The following is a 20,980-nucleotide window of genomic DNA, read 5'->3' as shown; positions in this document are numbered from 1 at the left end:
TTTTCCAGTAATGCTTTCTATGGAGCTATATTTGTGACTTTATTACATGCGAGAAACAGTGGCGTATCCAGGACATTTTTACTGGGGTGGCCAAGATGGGACACAAAGCTAGTGTGGGGTGGCCATAGCATAGCGAAGTATAATGCCACGTACGCAGCCAACCCCGGTTCAAATCCTGGCCGGAGGACCTTTGCTGCATGTCACATCCCCTCTCTCTCTCCCGTGATTTCCTGTCTCATAACTGTCAAATAAAGGTTTCTATGCAGGTAAAAAAATATTTGAAAAAAAAGTCTTTTTTTTTTTTTATTCCATTTTCACCTATCACAGTCCTCAGGAATCTCTGGTTATTTTAAGATGTCGATTTTTAATCAGTAATTATGTTCAGGATAGGGTACAAATCAGTCATCAGCTCATCATCTGTGTCACCTGTATTGTTACCTGTGTTTGTTCTACTAATTGAGGCGCAATCTTGTGGTTACATAAAAACACAGCAATCCAGGCAACAGAACAAACCAAAAAATTCAAATCAAAGCTTAATACTTAAAGATAGGCCTTATTAAAAAGTTTATCTGTAAGCAAAAAATAAAATAAGCTTGTAAGGAAAAAAGGAATATTTGTTGTTCTTTACATGCTTAGTTCATGGTATTATTTAGCTTAGATATAATTTGTTGGAGATACTGGAATTTGATTTTTTTGGTTTGTTCTTTGCCAGGTGTGTTTTTATTTAATCACAAGATGGGGCCTAAATTAGTAAAGCAAACATAGGTAACAATACAGGTGACACAGGTGAAGGCCTGATGACTGAATAATGTCATTATATGATGCCTTATGATGTACGAAAAGTGGTCTACCCATTGTTCCGAAGTTCCGTTGTTCCGAAATCATCATGATGCCCTGTGGTTAAGGTCTGGTTATGTTTAGGCACAAAAACCACTTAGTTAGGGTTAGGAAAAGATCATGGTGTGGGTTAAAATGAAAAAGAAAGTGACAAACACATAAGCCGTGAGCCTGCTTCGCCTCAAGCCTTTCCCAGCTGACCCAGGGTAGGTCGCGGTGCACCATCAAGGCAGAAATACGCCCACCGGGAGCCGTTCAGCACCGCGGAGAGCTCCCCACACAACCCGAACCCCAGAGTTAATAACAGGAGCTTATGGTGTTTCACTCTCTTCTCTCTATGACACTTGTATCTCGACCAGTAGCCTACTTTTGTTGCATTGCTGATCCTCTATGGTAGAGGTGGTCAGAGTCAGGTGGTATTACCTTTGCAAAAGGTCAACCCAAACACAAAGTGACGACTATTGCTGACTGCAGGAAACTCTGTACTGAAGATCCCACCTACCAATACTTCACATTTTATACACAGTACTAAATATCTGTTGTGTGGACTTGTGGCCATAGAAAACATAATGAGCCAGCATATTTCTGTCATTTGATAAATATTTACTTTAAAAACACTATGAAGCAGCACATAACTGATGGGACATCTGATTCAACACAGATTTGTGATCAGCTTTACATTTTTCCCCACAGCAATACAACATGTTTCCTGATGACATCAAGACATGACATGTTGATACAGTCTCATTCAGCTGCTGTCTCAGGGAACGACTGTGGTGAGTTAAACTATAAACTGGAATTTTGTTCAGTCTTTATTAGTCCCACAATTTTTCCTTAAAAACCACAAAAAGAAAAACAAAATATTATTTCAAAGTGAGAAGTATTTCACTTATAGTAGCTATAGTTTTTCCCAATACTACTACTACTACTAATAATAATGTATTTAAGGTAGCACTTTAAATTCTAACCCCAAGTGAGATTTCCCTTTTCCCTATCATAGTATACCATATACACAATTACAGTGTTAGTGTGCATCAGTAGTATGTGCAGACCTCAGTGTTTTAAGTCATCCAAAATGTAATCACTACCTTAATCAATTCATGTCGATACAGCTCCAGTGAACCCAACATCAGTCCCTCCTGGTCAGACCCGTCCCCAACACTCAGATGAGGAAGAGGAAGAAGAAGAGGAAGAAGAAGGTGAGCAGTATTTCATGGATAGTAGCTATAGTTTTAGTTTTTTAATAACAACAACAATAATAGATAGGTCTCCATTTCACTGGAGATTTGATTTTACTGTTAGCAGTTTTACACCAGGTACATGGAAAGGCACTGCTAAATAAAGACCGCCATCCTATGGCCACTTATGATAGTGCAGCTTTTGTTGGTAATAATATCAGTGATGTATCTTTATTCTCAGTTCATTTAATCATGAATCATGTTACACACCAATGCTCACTGCCAGTAGACTACATGTGAGGTGATTACCATGGGACTACAGTAGAGACTCCAGCCTGCAAACATACATTTATTATTATTTCAGGTCCTCAAATGGGTTTTGCAGGTGTGGTTTGTTACAACAATGTAGCCTATAAGGATGATCTGTGGGGCCCAATATTATATTCTTTCATGGGGTCTAAAATCTCTGGCAGCACCCCTGGTTGCGACATGCACAAACTCTCAGTGTCACCTCTTTGATGCAGGTCTCCGGTTCTACCCAGAACACAAAAGCTGGATTGATGCCCTGCAGCACTGCCACAACGAGAACTCCACCCTGGTTCAAATCACCAACCAGACAGTGCAGGACGCAGTGAACTCTGTCCTACAAAATAAGAGCGGCTTGGATGGTGGAGTGTGGATCGGCCTGGAGCGCTCCATCTTTGGTGTCAACGTCCCCTGGCAGTGGATTTCAGGGGAAAGAGTAAAGGAACCTCATTGGAGCAGTAGCGCTTTTGACGACCCCTTAAACAACCACTGTGGAAAGGTCATCCAGGTGGAAGGGTCACAAGAATTCAAGTGGCTGGACGAAGACTGCCATAAAGAGCTGCCTTTCATCTGCCAAGGTAAGCTGCTGTTTGGTTTTCCACCCATTCTGACATGAGATTGTTGACAAAGTTTATCTTTCTTTTCATTTTCAGATCTGAATGGAAAGGCCTCGCCATAATCACTTCACTTCTCGAGACCAAGGTATATCAGCTGAAAACTGTTATGTTTTCCAGGTTGACAGCAGAAATGTTCTTCTCACTGTATGTTCTGTCTCGTTCATGTCCTGTAGATCCATCATGACGACTGCATGGGGCTCTGGAAACTACAAGAGTCACTCCACTATTCTTCTTGATATTATGTTTGAATGAATATTGGTGTTGTGGGCTACTGATTTTTGCATTCACTGTTCATTGCACTAGTACTCACTTTCTAATAACTGACTGATTTGCTTTCTGTGGGAAATATTTACTCATATTTTACTCAACTGAATGTATCAATAATCAGTGTATAATCAGAATCAAGAAACACATAATCATTGTTAATCATTTCTTGTTGTTACCCTAGTTAGGAGCTAAAAATGATGGTGTATGCCTTCACCATCTGTGCTCAAGTTGGTGTGTTTGCACTCAGGTGATGTCATGATGTTCTGAGTTTAAGAGACAATGGTGGCAGAGGTAGAGCGTGGTGATCGGAGGGCTCTGCCAACAAGGCCTACAATGGGAGGGGAATGTGAACAGCATGAAAGTGAATGTAATATTGAAACAACTGTCTGCTCCAGGGCCCAGCTCAGAGTTAGAGAGTGTGTGTGTGTGTGTGTGTGTGTGTGTGTGTAATCTTTAAAGACTCACAGTTAATTTTTGGGGGCGGCAGTAACTCAGTCCATAGGGACTTGGGTTGGGAACCGGAGGGTCGCCTGTTCAAGTCCCCATCCAGACCAAAATATGGAGCGTGGACTGGTAGCTGGAGAGGTGCCAGTTCACCTCCTGGGCACTGCCGAGGTGCCCCTGAGCAAGGCACCGAACCCCCCAACCGCTCGGAGTGCCTGCCATGGGCAGCCCACTCTGACATCTCTCCACTTAGTGCATGTTTACATCCAGTTTGTGCATGTGTGTGTTCGGACCTGTGTGTAATTGACAAACAGAGTGAAAAATTGAATTTCCCCTCGGGGATTAATAAAGTATATAAAATTAAATTTAAAAAAAATAAATAAATTTATTTCACTTTGAACTCTGATGGACTGCATTTTATTTACTGGTGAATTGTGGGTAAAGATCTAATGAAACAAGCCTGAAGAAGGATTTTAATTCACCAATATTGTAATTTATTTAATGCAGGTTGTTATTCATTATCACTTATCCAATAAAGATAAACATGTTTAATCTCACCTCCTTCTCATCTTGTTTATTAATATCCTGCCTCAATTTTGAATCCAGTTAAAAGTCATTTTTCAACATGAGAATAAAGATGTCTCACTGAAATTATTATGATGAATAGACAATAAATAAATAAGCAACATGAGTAAATAAATAATGTGGGCAGTATGTAGTATAGCAGGTACCTGCACTGTCCTTTGCTTCCTCTTCCATTTCCTCACTGGTTTCATTGCTTCAGTATATATGTATAATATATATAGTTTATCCTGTAATACTATCATCATCACCATTATTTTAACTACCAACATTTTGTGATGATGACTTAAAACCCTGAGGTCTGCACATACTACTGATGCACACTCACACTGTAATTGTGTATATGGTATACTATGATATAGTAAGAACTACTTCATGTAATTTGATGCCATTGTTGTTCTGACTTTTTGGGTGAAATGTATTGACAGGAATGTGATTGAACATTCAGGAAAATCTCACTTGGGGTTAAAATTTTAAGTGGTACCTTAAATACATCATGAAAAATCATTATCATCATCATCGGTGGTAGTAGTAGCATTACCCCAGTGTTCACCTCTGACCTTAACACCACTTAAGGCCAGAATTCCCAGAGTATGAAATCATGAGCTTGGTGATGGTCAAAGAGGCTGTTTAATTAGAAAGTGAGAACAAGTGCAATGAACAGTGAATGCAAAAATCAGTAGCCCACAACACCAATATTCATTCAAACATAATATCAAGAAGAATAGTGGAGTGACTCTTGTAGTTTCCAGAGCCCCATGCAGTCGTCATGATGGATCTACAGGACATGAACGAGACAGAACATACAGTGAGAAGAACATTTCTGCTGTCAACCTGGAAAACATAACAGTTTTCAGCTGATATACCTTGGTCTCGAGAAGTGAAGTGATTATGGCGAGGCCTTTCCATTCAGATCTGAAAATGAAAAGAAAGATAAACTTTGTCAACAATCTCATGTCAGAATGGGTGGAAAACCAAACAGCAGCTTACCTTGGCAGATGAAAGGCAGCTCTTTATGGCAGTCTTCGTCCAGCCACTTGAATTCTTGTGACCCTTCCACCTGGATGACCTTTCCACAGTGGTTGTTTAAGGGGTCGACAAAAGCGCTACTGCTCCAATGATGTTCCTTTACTCTTTCCCCTGAAATCCACTGCCAGGGGACGTTGACACCAAAGATGGAGCGCTCCAGGCCGATCCACACTCCACCATCCAAGCCGCTCTTATTTTGTAGGACAGAGTTCACTGCCTCCTTCACTCGCTGGTTGGTGATTTGAACCAGGGTGGAGTTCTTGTTGTGGCAGTGCTGCAGGGCATCAATCCAGCTTTTGTGTTCCTTGTAGAACCGGAGACCTGCATCAAAGAGGTGACACTGAGAGTTTGTGCATGTTGCAACCAGGGGTGCTGCCAGAGATTTTAGACCCCATGAAATAATATAATATTGGGCCCCCACAGATCATCCTTATAGGCTACATTGTTGTAACAAACCACACCTGCAAAACCCATTTGAGGACCTGAAATATTAATAATAAATGTATGTTTGCAGGCTGGAGTCTCTGCTGTAGTCCCATGGTAATCACCTGACATGTAGTCTACTGGCATTGAGCATTGGTGTGTAACATGATTCATGATTAAATGAACTGAGAATAAAGATGCATCACTGATATTATTACCAACAAAAGCTGCACTATCATAAGTGGCCATAGGATGGCAGTCTTTATTTAGCAGTGCTTTTCCATGTACCTGGTGTAAAACTGCTAACAGTCAAATCAAATCTCCAGTGAGATGGAGACCTATCTAATATTATTATTATTATTATCATTATTATTATTATTATTAGTAGTAGTAGTAGTAGTAGTATTGGGAAAAACTATAAGTGAAATACTTCTCACGTTGAAATGATATTTTGTTTTTGTTTTTGTGGTTTTAAGGAAAAATTGTGGGACTAATAAATACTGAACAGAATTCCAGTTTATAGTTTAACTCACCACAGTCGTCCCTAGCAGGGTACCCTGAGACAGCGTTGGAATAAAGGTATATCAGCATGTCATCTCTTGATGTCATCAGGAAACAGTTTTTCTTGCTGTGGGGAAAAATTTAAAGCTGATCACAAATCTGTGTTGAATCAGATGTCCCATCAATTATGTGCTGCTACATAGTGTTTTTAAAGTAAATATTTATCAAATGACAGAAATATGCTGGCTCATTATGTTTTCTATGGCCACGAGTCCACACAACACATATTTACTCTGTATAAAATGTGAAGTATTGGCAGGTGGGATCTTCAGTACAGAGTCTCCTGCAGTCAGCAACAGTCGTCACGTTGTGTTTGTTTTGACCTTTTGCAAAGGTAATACCACCTGACTCTGAACAACCTGATAAATAAAGAGAAGAATCCAGAAAAATAGTTAGAGTCAGAGTGCAGACAGATTTCTTTAACTTCCTCATTATTCATTTCCTCTATGTGAATTTGTTAAATCCATTTCTCCTGCAAACATACTAATAAAGTGTTTTAAGTGCACACATCTTGTTGGGCTTCATGCCAGGAATTAAGTTCAAGTAGTAAGTGACACTCTGACAGTCTGTCATGTGGGAGACCAAGTTCATTTCAACATGAAATGATTCCCTCAGCTGTGACAATATAAGTCATCCTGCTCCTCTGACATTAGCTTCATTTAAGGAAACTGGGTATTTGAACATTTGAAAAGCATGTGAATTTAAAAACAGAGGAACTCTTAATAATGTTTTAATAAGTTTGAGGAGATAACACAGCTTGGCAAATGATTAAAGTGCTTACCTATTGACACATTCAGATGCACACACCGACCTGGTGAACTGGATGGAGAGGAATCATAGCAGAGGTTGATCTCATCATTCTCTCGCGTAAAGTTGGTAATGGTCAGGTCGCTGCCAGTCACTGTGACTCCGGGGAGGCTGAGATTATTGGACTTGCAATTGTTTGAATCACATTCACACTTGCTGCCTCCTCTGCCACAGTATTTTATGGTCCGAAGTGAAGGAAATGGGAAAGTGGCACTGCTTCCCTCCAGCAGCCACACCTGTCTTTCATAAACATATGTTGCTGCAACATGACACATACCCAGCAGCAGCAAGAGATGGATGAACTGTGCCATGGCTTCTGAAACCAAAGAAAAAAGTTCACAGATTAAGGAGAGAAGTGCACAGCACACCATGGATCCAGATTTAGCTCATCTATTCATGGGAATATAATTTGCATATTTCAACTTGCAGCAACATTAGTTGGGAACGCAATATGCAATATGTTGAAGTAAAAATATTCAAGAGTCTTGATTTTTCTTGATTTCTAATGTGACAAACATGCACCTAATGTGTAATAACACACTAATTCATCTATAATTTCCATGCACAACTTTTCTACATCAAAATAAAAATATCTAAGTCTAAATATATCTACTTGTATGAAGTCGTTCTACATGATTAAACACCAAAATGACAGTATCCATCTGATGTTAATGCTGTATGAATTCATCAAAAACTTACCCAATAAATGAAGACTTGTGGCTCTGTAAAATGTGTTAGGAGGGTGGGTAGGGAAATGTGAACCGGAGACTTCACTGTGCATCACTTTATAGAGCTGTTTACCTCCTCCGCCTTTTGGCCAAAGAAACACACCCACACCAGAGTGCTCATTTGTTTATAGGGGATTGAGAGTGACTTTTAATTTGGGGGAAGTGTGAGGAGATTTCCAAACTTTAGTTTGGCTGTTCATCTTTTCATTTTTAAGGTACAAACACATGTAATGGTATATTGGTATAATATTAGAGGGTAAATATGAACCCACAAAAGATTTGCCAAAGCAAACTGACAGCACATCCTAAATCAGTATAAAACAGCTTTATGTCTGAATGGTTTAAAGTGTGAAGACGATGCCTATAGGAGTGGCTGTGTGAACACACCCTACATAAGGAGTGGAGTTTGTGTTCCGTTTATCAGCTAATTATCCAGTCTATTGGCAGGATGATGGTTTTTGAATGGATTGTGAATGCTGGGTGTCTCCTGATGGTGGTTGGTGGTGTCAGACAGCATTTTGACCAGACTGAGACTGTGACAGCAGTTTAACTGCTGGAAGATGGTGAAGGGGTTCAGGTGGTAGCTCATCAGTTTGATGTGTCTCCAAGTGTGGTGAGCCGACTATGGAGACGTTACTGACAGACTGAGCAGTACAGCATGAGACAAGGACAAGGTTGTTTGACAACACCCACACAAGACCGTTATCTCATCACCTTGTCTCATCCTCAGGCGTACAGCTCAATCCTTATAACACAATAAATCAGCAAAATGTACATTTTGACTTTGATGTTAAAACCTACAATATTTTTGAGGCTTTGGATGCACACAAATCAACATTACAGACACTTATGTGTTAACCTTTTGGTTTGTCTGTGTGTTGTTTCTGTCTGACGTTCTTTGGAAACATGTTTCTTCCACTGTATTCAGTGTTTGCAATAGGATCTACCCATATTAAAATAAATGATAGAGGCCTCTGTGTCCATCCAAAAGCTAAAAACACCAGTTCCCTGTTTCCACGAACTTCATGCAAATCCAAGTTCAGAATCCGAAACAATGAGGAGGTTTTTTTCAGTCCTACAGGATGCAAATATCTGCTCTCTGGGTGATGCTTATTAACTATCAAGAAGAGAATGTAAATGTATTGGCTTTGTCAGCAGCGTACATGAGACAATGCCTCTTTTGTTGAAGGTGCTAGTTGTACAGGAAAGCTGCTGAGGTCACAGTCCTGTTGACATTAAAGTCTTTTTAAAGAGAGACCTGTCCCACAACAACTGGGGATAAAAATAATATCGAGTTAAGATCCAAAACAGGTTTCCAAATGTATCTAAAATAAAGAAAAGCTATAAATCAGATGCAAAAGCACAAAATGTTTTCAATGTGTTATATAAAGGACAAATCCATATACCACTCATACGAACGAAGCTCAGCGTTAAATTCAATCAGGGAGACTTTCTTTACGCTCATCCACTTACAATTCTTTCCCTCTCACTCCCACTGCTTCCTCTAATAAGCTGACCATGGGTGTTCGCTCTTCTAGTTATCCAATCAAACTTTGCCACGATCCTTATCAGCCAATCAGGATGCCACTGCAATACCTTAAACCTGCTCTCTTCTCTGCTGCTGTCAGCTGTCATTTTAGGCAGAACTGTCACGCCCTCCTCCACCACGGTCCCCTCCAGCCATCATATCCAGAGTCTAGGACGAGCTCAATAAAGGCTCATTCCTCTACTTATCTAGATCATTGGCACTTCTCCATCTTCTTCTCATCTCATCTTCACCACCTCTACCACCACCAGTGTCTAGACCCTATTCCCTATTTGACTATGGATTAATCACCCTCCTTAAATTATACCATCTGGGGGTCAGTCTCTCCTGATTGAGATACTGATTAATTGACACCATTTGACTGGTTAACACCATGGACATGAAGTATGATTCAGTAATAAAGTGTATTAATAAAATTATACAGGAATAAACAAAGTAATTTGGAACAGTTGCAACCAGAAGGTGTCGTCATCAGTGAGACAGGCTCATGAAAAACTTGACCTAAATGGCAGTAAACATGCTGACAACACAGGTGATCACATGGATTAGTGTTCCATACAGATAACAACTCATGCACACATGGGAAAAACATAGAATATAAATGGTGTTTCTGTCTCTGCACAGAAGGGCGATGATGATGAGGTGAGGATTTGCACTTCCTGTAAGAGTGGAGTTTTAAATGTCAGAATTTGTCTGTTAGTTTGGATTCTCAGTCTTAATTTGGAGCTGCACAACACAGGGAAGCCTGCAGACACCATCAGGGAGTTCCTGTTTTCCATCAGGGGTGAGGATACAAACAATGCACACTGTCTAATTAGCTGTGGCAAAGTGTTTGGTGTGTCGTTTTTGTCAGTCTGCATTGCTTGTTTTAGAGCTTGAGTTAAATATGCTTCATTATATGTGTGTGTTTTTGTCTGCAGCATGAAGTACTGGAGCTGCTGCAGGAAGAAAACATTAGACTTCACCTCCTTTCTGTCCCAGCAGGACTGCACTACAGGCAGTCACCTCAGGAGGATAAATAACCGGGTCAAACAGGGAATACTCAAACTTAGATCAAAGAGTAAGAATTTACAGTAGTGTTGGAGTCTCTAGGGATTCATGGCTGTAGGAGTATCTGCACTTGCTGAACATGGAACGGTCTTCATCAGGTGTGAGTCAGAGCCACTGGCCTGTTGCTATTGAGGTCTTTGGGGTGACTGATACCACGCAGGATGTTTCCACAGCTGTGGCACTGTGCCCAGCATCCGACTCAGATTGGAAATGTGCTTCACTATCCTCCACAGCTCCTCACAGGAATTAAGAAGCCTTGAGCTTATATTTCATACAGCTGAGCTATACTTACAGGAAATGGCCACTTTAGAATGAAAATACAGACAGTAGCTACTTACTGACCCTCATGCCAACAAGTCCAGTGTAGTTTTTTAATCCACAAAACTTGTTCGGGTTATCGGAGGATAACAGCTAGCCGGATTTTTCCATACACTTGAAGTGCATGGAACCCACATTTTGAAAATGTAATAAAATTCCCCTAAAGCATTTCAAAAACATCAGAAAGGCTCGTTCATTGTAATCCAAGTGCCCTGAAGCCGCGGCATGTAAAATTGACTTGAAAAGACATAATTTACTCCACTTTTATAGCATCATTTCTCACCATGGTCAGTTAGCCTGCCCTGCAGACGTGCTGTGTTTACTTGGCAACTTGCGGGAGACTCAAGAATTAGCACCACCTGCAGGGCGAGAAATGATGCTACTGTATCCACCTGATTTTCAAACACGGAAGTAAATAGTGATCAACTTCCGTTTTTTTGTGCGTGATTTCCGGTCAGCCGCTTTCACTCATGCTTTCCCTTACCGGAGCTAACGGTGCAAGCTAATTTTTTTTTTCAACTTTCAGTTGTTTATGTTAGTTAATCAGTTAGTTAGTTAGTTAGTTAGTCTATGTATTTTGTATAACGTTAGATAACTGTGCCCACGTTTCCGTTATAACGGAAATTTATTCCCTCTAAACGCGAATAAATCGCACGTCAATCATAAACTATGAACCACAAAAGCACAATCTATCCCGAGTGAGACAAACTGCTTGATCCCCGTCTCCAGTGTACCAGCAGAGAACCTGCAGAACTGAATCAGCGAAAAAACACACCGGGCTACACAGCCTCTCTACATGAGCAGCTGAAGCTGCGGCTCGCACCCTCGACACACAGACACACAGACGGTGCTTCTGCATGCCAGCCAAACGTGTGCGCAACTGTGAGAAATAAATATGTGAGGTGTACGCTGCTTTTCTTTCTTTTTCTTCCCTTTTCTTTCTTTCTTTCTGTCAGCGACATACACTCCTAACACAGGACGGGTTGTTTTAATTGACTGAGTTGATCATTAAGCCATAGTGATGCGCGGATCGGCTCTGATAGCACCCGAATCTGCATATACGCATCAACCATCCAGCAGTTACAACATGACTGAGCTAGCAAAGCACTTTTGTGTTGCTATGTGTGGTATTTATTCAGTTTTGGGAAATCACGATGTCTAGAAAGCATCAGTGGCTGCAGCTGACAGGGACAGCTAACGTTAACACTAGCAGCAAAGCTAACATCAGGATCGCCATCCGTTAAAAGCCTCCCGTTGTCGGATACGACATGAAACTACTCCAGTTAGCTCAATCATGTTGTAACTAAGACATCCGCTGGAGAAAATATGTTTTTCACGGGCCACTTTGTGAGTTTAGTGAGTTATTACAGACACGGCTAACTGCTAACAGCTAACGGTTAGCCCAGCTAATCTACGATAACCATGTTATTAATTACACACAGAGAAAATACTAATGTTTGTTCAGTCATTGTGTTTATAGACTTTACAAACATCAGATTAGTCTAAACGGTGATATAGTGACGTGAAAAATGTGATATATACATATATATATAGCTAAACTCAGCAAGGTAAACAACAAGGCGATTCCCATTTACAGTGGTAAGAGTGGACCGGAAGTGTCGCACAAAAAAACGGAAGCTGGCTGCGTTCTGTTTTGCCTCCGTGTTTCCGTGAAAAATAAGGTGGATAAAAGTGGAGTAAATTCAAAGTCTTTTCAAGTCAATTTTGCATGCCGCGGCTTCAGGGCACTTGGATTACGATGGACGAGCCGTTCTGACATTTTTGAAATGCATTAGCGGAGTTTTATTACATTTTCAAAATGTGGGTTCCATGCACTTCAAGTGTAGCTGTTATTCCAGCTAGCTGTTATCCTCCGATACCCTGAATGAGTTTTGTGAATTAAAAAACTACACTGGACTTCTTGTTGGCATGAGGGTCAGTAAGTACCGTCTGTATTTTCATTCTAATGTGGCCATTTCCTTAAAGCTTATCTAATACCTAACTGGTAGCGTGAGGTGAAATGGCATTTTTGTTTTTGTCATTTTGTAGCAAACAACATTGGTCTCCTTCTATCTTTGAACAAATGCCTCTCATCATAGGATCATTTGGATATTCTGAAGTGGGCTTATATGGGGTACTTATCCATAGTCAATGTATTACTTACAGTAGATGTCAGTCTGCACGCCATCAGTTTGGAGAGGCGGGCAGGAGTCCAAGCTCAACAGTCCAAAATGGCGGCAGCGCCCCTAGTGGCTGTTGGCAAAAGTTCAACGTTGAATTTTTGCCAACAGCCACTAGGGGCGCTGCCGCCATTTTGGACTGTTGGGCCCAGACAACATGCAAGATGTCAAAGAGAGAAGAGGAAAAAAGTAAAAGAGAACAGTGTAGTGCAATTAACTGCAACAACTATCAGTGGAACACCCCACACCTGGCCTTCCACCGTTTCCCGAAGGATCCCGACAGGTAAAAACTCCTGTCGTGTGTTTTAATATCAATTTAATATGCCAGTTTTGTTTTGTTATATATATATCAGTGGCAGCTGCTGGTCTTTCAAGGAGGGGAAGCTCATTTTCGGCCTACATCATAAAATGTGTCCGTTTATTTATATGTAAATTCTACCCTCTGGGGCTGCTGCGCAAGGCTAGTGTGACCGCCTGTGAGTGCTTTGGGACGGTGGAGGGGCTCACAGCAACACCCGCTGCTCGTTGGGGACAGTAACTGCAGAGCGACAGAAGTCAGAGTCTCCAAACACGAGTACAGTCTCCAATAACACCAGAAAAAGATGCTAGATTTGTCACTAGTCGTTTTTAACAAAGAAAAAGTCACTAAGAGGATTGGAAAAGTCTCCAGATCATCTTGGAACAACGGAATGAAATTTGAAAAATGCTCCGGTGGTGGTTTATATTTCAAGATCGCTGATTCGCTCATTTCGCTGTCAAAAAAAAGGGATTCAGCCTCAGACAGATCATCCAATCATCGTGCAGAAGCCCAGCGTCCAGGCCAGCCGAGGCCAGCCCACTGTCCCATAGACCCCCAGAGACGCTGAGCGTCCGATGGGCGGGACAAAACCGAGCATTTATCCAATGACTGTCTAGTTTCGCTGCAGTGGAACAACCCACTCTATGCTTCCCCATTGGAGTCTTTAGACGCTGAGCTTTACTGTGACGCTACGGGAATGAGTGAGAAGAAAGTCGCGTCAGTGACCTGTGATAAGTAACTGATTCTGAACAAAAGTTGAACGCGTTCTAGCGCATATTTGGTCAATGAAATGTAAACACAACAGTACATATTTGACCACTCATTTTTTGACATTTTAGGGGAAGCTGAGCTTCCCTTGCAGTCTTAGAGCAATCGCCACTGATTATATATATATATATGTATGTGTATATATATATATATGGCCTCTTGGACTATTTATATCAGAACTGATTACTGCTTTAGCATTAAAATATATCATATTAAAATAGCTTATTTATTATTATTATTATTATTACTGTCCCCGTACTGTACAAACTGTAAATAGCCTAAATCTTTATTCCTGACTATGTGACGTCGCCATTAATGTGTTTTGAGTTAAAATATTGATTTTTTTTTTTTAATTTATTTATTGATTTTTTTTTTGTAGATTGGCTTATGGAGTGATTTTTAAGGAGTAATTAAGTTAATCTTGTCATAAGTGGATGTAATATGTAGAGATGCCATCTAGGCCGTTTTTCTTCGTTTTGTTTTTTTTAAAGTCTATATTTTGCTTTACAAAAACGTGAAAAAGCAGCTGTGACCAAGCTATCACGAGGTGAGTAGTATTGCAAGCATAATTAATAGCGATATACTTCAGTTTGTCTGTGTGTTTTTGTATGCAAGCGGGTCTGCTGTGATCTGCTGACAGTCAAAAATGGCGGCCGTAGGACGAAAACATGGACGAGTCTGTTGCTTTTTTTTTTTAATTGACAAATTTACAATACAATTTGGCATAGAACAGTGTTATACAACCAAATAGGCTACAGACAAGCCTCAATATGGGTTTTAACAGTACAAATAGTCAAAATGTCACAGTAAAAGTTTACCCAATTACTGAGAGTGAAGAAAATAAATACATAAGCAAATTAAAACAACAATAACAACAAAAATTATTAAGTAGAGAAAGTAAGTAAGTAGAGAGAAGGGGAGAGAGCTAGGGGAACTCTGTGAGGTTAAGCTCCTCTACTAAATCACAAAGCTTCACAGCCGTTTTTTTCTCCATGCATTTTAAAGATGAGAAATAATGACACAACTCCTTATGAAAAACATAGATTTGGGGTTTTGTTTTCATGAATTTGTTCTTATGTATAAAAATTTTTGCAAGGATGATGATTGTAATCTGTAGTCTAATTCCCAGATCATGTGTTGGATCTTTTACAGGTATGCCATATAAAATATTCTCTTTTGTTAAATTAGAGAAATTGACAAATTTGGGGAATAACCAGTCATGTAAATCTTCCCAAAAGACATGAATAAACTTGCAATCATAAAATAAATGTTCTGTGGTTTCAATTTCATCATCACAGAATGAGCAATTGTTATGCTCAAAACCAAAACGACATCGTAAAAATTCAGCAGAAGGGTATATTCCATTAAGAATTTTAAAGTGAACTTCCTTCATTTTTGGTGCAATTGGACACTTAAAGAATTTGGCCCTTAAATTCTCAGCTTCCTTTTTAGAGAATAATTGTAGAATTGAGTTTCTGTTTGTTGAGAATGGATATAATTCTTTAATAAAGGTTTGCCGGATTGTGACGTTAGGCAACTTAAAGCTATTGAGATTATGACCATTCACCAAAAGTGAAGGAAGATTTGGGTTAATATTACTTTGAAGTAAGTTATTAGACATTATAATCATAGATTGAGGAATTGCTTTGATTATATTATTGTATTGCCTTCTGTCATTAAGATTAAATTTGGAGCAAAATTCTGCAAAGGGTATAATATTTCCAGTGTTGTCTAACAGATGCATTACAGACCATATTCCTTTCTCTAACCAATTTTGGTAAAAAATGGATTTATTTCTAAGTAAGACATACCTACAATTCCATAATGGGGTGTTATGGGGACTAAAATTATGCTTAAAAATCATTTTCCAGTATAGCAAAACCTGTTGATGGAAGGCAGATAATTTGATGGGGATCTTTTTCAGATCAAAATCACATCTAAGGAGAAAGTTAATTCCTCCTAAGCTCATAAAAATATGGTTTGGGATGTGGAACCATTGGCTATTTTCATCTCTTAACAAGGATCTTAGCCAATTAATTTTAATGGTGCCATTAATACAATCTATATCGATGGCTTTAAGACCTCCCTTCTCGTATCCTTTAACCATAATTCCTTTTCTGATGTAGTGTGTTTTCCTATTCCATATATAATTGAAGTTTGCTTGGTTTATAGTCTTTATTGCACTTTTAGAGAGTGATAGCGAATAGGCTGGGTAAATGAATCTTGAGAGGCATTCCATTTTTGTGAGGAAAATTCGACCAATAATAGAGATGTCTCTTTGAGACCACATATTTAAATATGATTTACATTTATCTAAAGTATTCCAAATGTTGAGGTTATCTAGAGTGTTAATGTCATTAGTAATGCGTATGCCTAAGTATTTAATGGTTGATTTAACAGGGATATTATGAATTGTTGTTAGAGGGGAACTATGTATTGGTAATAATTCACATTTTTTAAGATTTAATTTTAGTCCAGATGCCTTGGAAAAGAAATTAATTGTATTGAGGACTTTGGGGATTTGTTCAGTATTTTTCATGAATATGGTTGTGTCATCAGCCAGTTGGCTAATTGCCAGTTGTTTGCCTAACACCATCAAATTTTCAAAATCTGTTTTTTTTATAAGAATAGAAAGCATTTCCGCTGCTGTGATAAATAGTAAGGGAGAAATGGGACAGCCTTGCTTAATTCTTCTATTAACTGAGAGTCTTGGACATGTTCCTTGTGGTAGTATGACTGTACTGTTAGTATCCTTATAAATTAGTTTAATCACGTTAATGAAGTTTTCTCCAAAACCAAATAGTTCTAAGGTGCTAAAAATAAACTTATGTTCGACTGTGTCAAACGCTTTAAAAAAATCTAAGAACAAAATAAAACCTTCATCTTCAATTAGATGGTTGTATTCCAGCAAGTCAAGCACAAGCCGTATATTATTATGAATTGATCGTCCTTTAATAAAACCAGATTGTGTATCTGAGATAATTTGTGTAATACCAGATTTCAGTCTGTTTGCATAAATATGTGTTAATAGTTTGTAATCAGTATTGAGGGACGAGTCTGTTGCTATGGGGCGTTCTATTGAGCTTCTTCTATTTGTCTTGGTATCCATGCTGTTTGGCGCCGCCATATATCCAATCCATACCGGAAGTCAATCTTCTTCGTGTCTACAATACTGGAAGTCCATACCGGAAGTTTCATACATACCGGAAGTCAGTTTTTTCCCCAGAAGTTGGTTTTTAAGTCTGTTTTTTTTATATTATTTATTTTAGCAATACATTAACAAACTTTGAAGCAACCAACAATTATAAATATATATATATTATAAAATAAATAATAATAATAATAATAGTACAATTATTTCAACAATTATTTTAAATACAATCATGATTTGTTTGGAATAACATTGACCTCAACAAGTTAAACCTACAAAAATTGCAGAAAATCAGCAAACACACGAATTTTAGTTGGATTAATTTTTAACAAAGATTAAATAAGGTGAGCACTGTCATTTATTGGGCTACAGTTGTACAGCAACATGCAGATTGCTATCCTGTCATTCAAAACAACTGAAAACCATGGACACAACAAATGTCATACTTACTCTTACATCAATATGGTTAATTGTAACTATTTAACTATTAAATGATCTAATAATTAGATTGTCATATTGTCAGATATATTCTATTATATTTCAGGAACACATGTAAACACAATATTACACTGTTGTACTGGCAACATAAAGAAGTAGACTTGGAGTTCTCTTTTTTGTGAACAAGTTTTTATTCCAGATATCCATATCAATCTCAAAAGTAGAAAAAAAAAAACAAAGAAAAAAAATGGAAAAACAGTAAAATAATTTATTTGTTTGGTCTATAAAATTTAAGAAAATGGGATAAAATGTCAACCACTGTTCCACAAATCACAAGATCCCAAGATGCAGCCTAAAATGTCTTGTTTTGTCCCAAACAGATATCATTAAACATTACTGTTAAATGTAGAAGTATATGATCTCAAACAGATACTTCTCATCAACATACCATGGAAATGAACTGCATTTTCCGTATGGTTTTTCAGGTGCCTCTGGATCGCGCTCTCATTTTTGGTTTTAAATTTTGGGCAGAGAGGACACCCAAACTCGGATGGTGAAAGGGTTGTGTGCCCCAGACTGGCTTCGTCATTCAAAATAGAGGGGTGCATCTGAAAAAAGGAGAAGTCAATCAACACTGATAGCTGTAAAACATACTGAACATCAACCATATTTTACTGATCTAAAGGACTCATGGTGGAGGAGGCACTACAGCTATTTATGTATCCACATGTGTGTGTGTGTATTAGTGTTCTGCATTACTAAAACATAATACAAATGTATTTTTTGCAGACACCCGGGGCTATGTATACGTTATTTATCTGACCCGGTTAACCCTCGGGGGTCGCTCATGTCGTATACCACATGAGACGACTCTCGTTACTATTTTTAGAATATCTCCGGGAAAAAAAGCTGTATATAACTTGATTGAGCAGTACAGGGTTGAGGTTATACAAGCATTAATACACAAGGAGACCAGGCGAACCAAAAATTGGGAAAAATGGCTTGTGTGCAGTAAGGGTGCACAGATGTTTTACACCACAACACACCCAAAAGCAGAGGAACACATATTAACCCCGCTGCAAACTACACATCTAAATTAACCAACACATCAAGCGAGGGAAGTAATAGTCTCTGACCAACATTAACACTGTTTACACACAGACATTGATGAAAGGGAGCACAACAGACCTTGAGCAGCTAACGTTAATACCAATCATGCCCTCGTTTTTACACAACAAATGTAGCTAAACCCATCTGGTGGTAGTAATTTGTACGTAGAATTGCATCTTAGAGAACATAACGCACGTGTTAAAATATAATGAAGATGACAGCGCATATAAACGCAGCGGCTTGGTACTCTATGCTAGTGCTAACCAGTAGCTAGTACTGCTAGTGCTAAGTGCCAAACAGAATTTCGTTGTACAATGTACAGTGACAATAAAGTTGTCTAATTCTAATAATTAAAAGACTCGTTCTCTTACCGCTCTTTCTCTTAGTCGTGCGTATATTGTTTGCATTCTTCTCAATTCTTCTTCCTCTTCTTCTTCGGCGAATAATACATACACACAGACCAACTTCCGGTATGGATTGGATATATGGTGGCGCCCATGTCCGCCATCATGTCTGCAGCTGGGTCCCTCTCTCTTTTTTGGAAATCAAAATATGGTCACCCTAATCAATGGATAAGTACCCCATACAACCCCACTTAAAAAATCCGAACCATACCTTTGAATCATATGTGATAAATGTTGTTTTTTTTTAGTATGTTTTCTTTCTCTCTCTTCTCTCTCTCTGCTTCTGTCTGCCCCCAGAGGACCTGCAGTCTGATGCCAGACCTTCTTACTCCTTACCAGAGCCCAGCTACGTGGAGGCCAACAACACCATGTGAAAAACACCAGAGGCATGCAGACATGACAACACGTCCACACTCATCATAACACACATTCACACTCTGCCTCTCTCACATTCTAACATATACTCCCTCATACAATATGTCTAGATACTCAGCAGTATATGTCTCTGATTGTTTCAAGTCAACATCTGTTTGGTGCTGAACAGAAGATCAGCTTATGGGGGGGTGATCAAACATCTTGTTTTACAGTAGTAGTAAAACCAGTTTCTTAGATAAAAGGTATGGTTGAAGAAAAGATGATAAGACACCATGTTTAGAATTTGAAAGGTCATGACTCTGGCGCCCTCCCGTGGCAGTATGAAGATAAAAGCACTCACAGACAACAATGCACTCCATGCTCAAGGATGGCCCGTGAGCATTGTGTATGTCATATCCAGTTCTCTTATTCCTGGACTTATGTTGTTCATTCCTTCATGAACCAGTAAAAACAGTTAATGTTTTAATCCTGAAACTAAAGAGATAAAAAAAAAAAAAAAAACTGAAGAAGCACAAGAGACAGCTGCAGTACTCAGACAATACCTGCATAGTAGGTTATGTATAATTAATAAATGATTCCTAACTCTAAAGACTAGAATTCTAAACTGTATTTCCTTAAGCAAAAAGTTGGTTTAATGTAGGTTTATTGTTACAATCTGTTGTAGTTGTTGGTGTGCATAAAATCACTGTGGACCTTTAAGAAAATTAAGGAATGTAAATCGTAAAAAAAAAAAAAAATCAACAATATGGATGTAAATGACTTCACTTTTTTTTTCTACAACACATCCTCACTCCGACCTCGTCACATATTGACATGCTTGGTCATGGACTTTCCGCATCCACATACGACGTGCAAGGTGCTCTGGGTGCATTGGTTGATGACGTTCTGGGACACCGTGTCAAGTTCTGCCTGTTACATGCAGTCTCTTTCAAAATAAAGGCACTACGTTGGTACAACACCGCAAACTGACGTTTTTTTTCCTTCATCAACAAACACACATGGTTGGGTTTAGGCAACAAAAGACACGTGGTTAGGTTTAGGAAAAAAGAACAGGGTTTGGCTTTAGAATCCTACAGACACAAACACCGATCTTTCGAGTGAAAGTCGATGTTTGTTGAACTCACCGTTAAACTGTAACAGCAACCTGCCGCGTTCAAATAAGTTCAAATAAGCACAGGAAGTTTGTGCTCTAGAGAAAGGATCAACACTCAGTGAAAAACCTAAGCCCTATGATAAGCTAATATGGCAAGGCTTAACTATACAAACCAATGAGCAGTGATAACTAGCATGACTTTGGGGTCATCGGGTGGGAACCTCTTTTCACCAGTGTTTCGTCTAGTTGGTCCCACGACAAGAAAGGATGCCTTTTTTTGTTGGTGTCTGATGCCGTAAGTCACTGCCCAAGTGTCGGATTTTAACGACTTCGGAGTGAGATCGGGCTCTTTTCTCAGACCAACATTGTCAGGATATTAGCTGTTTTCTGCCCACATGTACAAAATGTACAAAAAACAAGACTCAGCAAAAAAGAAAACAAACGAACAAAAACAACAACAACCAACCAAA

The 20,980-nt window shown here is 39.1% G+C and overlaps 2 protein-coding genes across 2 annotated transcripts; one reads left to right on the top strand and one right to left on the bottom strand.

Moving 5' to 3' along the window:
* The first annotated feature begins 1,553 nt into the window (after nucleotides 1–1,553).
* Nucleotides 1,554–4,206, top strand: LOC117259219 (lithostathine-like). Its single transcript, XM_078167513.1, has 5 exons — nucleotides 1,554–1,613; nucleotides 1,950–2,036; nucleotides 2,540–2,899; nucleotides 2,975–3,023; nucleotides 3,112–4,206. The coding sequence occupies exons 1-4, from the start codon at nucleotides 1,568–1,570 to the stop codon at nucleotides 2,998–3,000; spliced, it is 519 nt and encodes a 172-aa protein (XP_078023639.1). The 5' UTR covers nucleotides 1,554–1,567; the 3' UTR covers nucleotides 3,001–3,023; nucleotides 3,112–4,206.
* Nucleotides 4,207–4,782: 576 nt separating this feature from the next.
* On the bottom strand, nucleotides 4,783–7,824 carry LOC144462858 (uncharacterized). Its single transcript, XM_078167512.1, has 7 exons — nucleotides 7,751–7,824; nucleotides 7,026–7,367; nucleotides 6,477–6,603; nucleotides 6,217–6,311; nucleotides 5,222–5,581; nucleotides 5,098–5,146; nucleotides 4,783–5,009 (listed from the first exon to the last, which is right to left on the bottom strand). Exons 2-6 carry the CDS (start codon nucleotides 7,360–7,362, stop codon nucleotides 5,121–5,123), a joined length of 945 nt encoding a protein of 314 aa, XP_078023638.1. The 5' UTR covers nucleotides 7,363–7,367; nucleotides 7,751–7,824; the 3' UTR covers nucleotides 4,783–5,009; nucleotides 5,098–5,120.
* Nucleotides 7,825–20,980: the final 13,156 nt, after the last annotated feature.

The sequence above is a fragment of the Epinephelus lanceolatus genome, chromosome 4 (genome assembly GCF_041903045.1).
Source record: "Epinephelus lanceolatus isolate andai-2023 chromosome 4, ASM4190304v1, whole genome shotgun sequence".
NCBI lineage: Eukaryota > Metazoa > Chordata > Actinopteri > Perciformes > Serranidae > Epinephelus > Epinephelus lanceolatus.
Note: the sequence above shows the minus strand (reverse complement) of the source record. Positions and strands in the feature narration are given on the sequence as shown.